This window comes from Trichechus manatus, unplaced genomic scaffold (assembly GCF_000243295.1).
Source record: "Trichechus manatus latirostris isolate Lorelei unplaced genomic scaffold, TriManLat1.0 scaffold00001, whole genome shotgun sequence".
Classification (NCBI taxonomy): Eukaryota; Metazoa; Chordata; class Mammalia; order Sirenia; family Trichechidae; genus Trichechus; species Trichechus manatus.
Genome location: NW_004443937.1, coordinates 25,569,272 through 25,572,039, shown reverse-complemented (window position 1 = coordinate 25,572,039; position 2,768 = coordinate 25,569,272). Strand labels below are relative to the sequence as shown.

At 57.5% G+C, this 2,768-nt stretch overlaps 1 protein-coding gene across 1 annotated transcript in view; it reads left to right on the top strand.

Moving 5' to 3' along the window:
- Nucleotides 1-2,768, top strand: part of ALS2CL (ALS2 C-terminal like) — a 21,144-nt gene that overhangs the window by 7,995 nt on the left and 10,381 nt on the right. Inside the window, exons 9-12 of the mRNA XM_004368711.1 lie at nt 273-338; nt 801-899; nt 1,003-1,164; nt 1,998-2,109. Of these exons, the coding sequence (XP_004368768.1) occupies nt 273-338; nt 801-899; nt 1,003-1,164; nt 1,998-2,109 (439 nt within the window). The remainder of the gene's footprint in view (nt 1-272; nt 339-800; nt 900-1,002; nt 1,165-1,997; nt 2,110-2,768) is intronic.

The following is a 2,768-nucleotide window of genomic DNA, read 5'->3' as shown; positions in this document are numbered from 1 at the left end:
GGGGGTAAAAGGGAATGTGGATGTTTCCAGGGCTCTCCCTGTGGGGTATGGTGGGTGTGCCTCACGAGGCTGCTGGGGCAGTTGTGCCAGGAATAAAGAAGGGCTAAAGGGGCTTTCTGGGGGGAGGGGCTTAAGGCTCAGACAAGAGGATTGGTGAGGGCAAGGGAGTCCAGACCCAGGGGCACCTGGGGTTCAGGGAAGTCTGTGACTAAGGCTAGCGGGGGTCCTTGTGCTGAGGGATGGGTCTGGCATGTACCTCGTCTGTGTTTCAGGGGTATCCTGAAGTGGCCGGACGGGCGGAATCATGTGGGGAATTTCTGCCATGGCCTGGAGCATGGGTAAGAAGGCTGGCTGGGGCTGCTCTGGAGTGTGTGTGGTGGGCAGGGGAGTGATTTTCTCCCCTGCTGTGGTTACCAGCCTGGTGCTATCCTAAATTCTCAGTGCAAACAGGAATTTAGAGACTATCTGGTTCACCCCTGCTCATTGTAGAAAGGGGGAAACTGAGGGCCTGAGTAGGGGGTGGTTCTCAGCTTGAGGTCATGGAGGGAGGTGGTACAGGACCAGAAGGTGCTCCCAGGGTCATGGGGGCAGGATGGAGGGAGGGGTGTCCTGAGAGGGGCCCTTGGGAAGAAGAGAGGGGCTGAGCACCTTTGAGATTCTCCCCATCGTCTGAGAAGGCTTCTTGGAGGCAGAGACACTCGAGTAGCATGGAGGAGGTGTGTCAGGGCATCTCAGGTCAGGGCTGCCCAGGGAGGTGGGCCGGTATTGACTTCCCACCCTGCCCTACCACACCTGGTCAGCTTTGGCATCCGCCTGGTGCCCCAGGCCGCTGAGGACAAGTTCGAGTGTTACAAGTGCCACTGGTGGGAAGGCAACATGTGTGGCTATGGCGTCTGTGAGTAAGTGACCCCTTGGCCTGATGGGGGGCGGGGGCTCCTGGGATGGGCATGTCCTCTGGGCTAAGTTCTGTGAAGCAGGGCCGGCTGTTTTGTTGCTCTCCAGGTACAGCACTGATGAGGTGTACAAGGGCTACTTCCAGGAAGGCCTGCGGCATGGGTTTGGTGTCCTTGAGAGCGCCCTGCAGGCCCCCCAGCCCTACAAGTACACGGGCCACTGGGAGCGGGGTCAGAGGAGCGGCTATGGCATCGGGGAGGATGGAGACAGGTTAGCACCACCCACAGTACGGAGGGGACACCGCCCTGCCTCTGAGGGGCAGAAGGGATAGGCCTTGCCCTGGGGTCTGAGGGGACACACCCTGCCCTGGAGTCTGAGGGGACCTACTCTGAGGTATGAAGGGACACACCCTGCCCAGAGGTATGAAGGGACACACCCTGCCCTGGGGTCTGAGGGGACAGGGTCCTATCCTGGAGGCCTGAAGGGCAGACGTTACCCTCACAGACCAAGTTGTCTCAGATATGTACCACAGGCTTCCTGAGGTACAGCCCCCAGAGTCTCTTCAGCCCCTCACTTCTTCTCCACTCCCTCGTTCAGTGCTGTGGCACAGGCTGAGGGAACCCAGACCTCCCTGACTGCAGGACTGCCCCTCCACTCTGGCCCCCTCCTCATGATTCTGAGCCCTAATCAGTCCCGTCTTAGGACTTTGCCCTTCCAGGCTCTCCGGGCCATGGGACAAAGCCCAGGTCCTTGACCCGGCATTGGAGGCCTCGACTACCCCTCTGACTTCAGCCCTGCAGTGACCCCATGCGCCCCTCCAGCCTTTCTGGACCATTGAATGTCCCTACATATCTGTCTTATGTTCCCACCTCCATGGCTTTGCCCATGTGTGTATTGCACCCCTACTCTAACTGTCCTTCCTGCCATTTCCCCCAAGAAGCCTCCCAGGATGCCTTCTTCTACCTTCTCTTCCCCTTGTGGGTACTGACTGAACCTGTCCCGTGTCTGAGTTGAATGAGTTCAAGTGTGTCACTGGGCTCAGCTGGCATGGGGTGTAGGGTGGAGTGCAGATCCAACTCTGGCCACACCCCCTCCTCCCCCAGGGGCGAGCGCTATATCGGCATGTGGCAGGCTGACCAGCGCCATGGCCTGGGGGTCGTGGTTACCCAGGCAGGCGTCTGTTACCAAGGCTCCTTCCAGGCGGACAAGATAGTGGTGAGTGGGGTGACCTGTGTGTGTCCTGAGCTGCCCCTCTCCCTGCACTCAAGGCTGGGCTGGAATTCTGAAGCTTTTCTTCTCTGGGGCCCTGAAGCTGAGCTGATGCCAGTCAAGGGTGGATGGGGCACGAAGCTGGTTCCTGGGTGCTGGGGGAAGCTGAAACCTGGGCAGGAATCTAGCTCTGCCACCCACCTACCCTGGCTGTCTTAGTCATCTAGTGCTTCTATAACAGAAATACCACAAGTGGATGGCTTCAACGAACAGAAGTTTATTCTCTCACGGTCTAGTATGCTACAAGTCCACATTCAAGGTGTCAGCTCCAGGGGAGGGCTTTCTTTCCCTGTCAGCTTTGGAGAAAGGTCCTTGTCATCAATCTTCCGCTGGTTGAGGAGCTTCTCAGTGCAGGGACCCCAGGTCCAAAGGACGTGCTATTCTCCTGGCTCTTGTTTCTTGGTGGTATGTGGTCCCCAACTCTCTTCTCGCTTCCCTTTCCTTTATCTCTTGTGTAAGATAAAAGGTGATGCAGGTCGCACCCCAGGGAAACTCCCGTTACGTTGGATCAGGAATGTGACCTGAGTAAGGGTGTTACATCCCACCGTAATCCTCTTTAACATAATCTAATCTTGCCTCATTAACCACAGGCAGAGATTGGGATT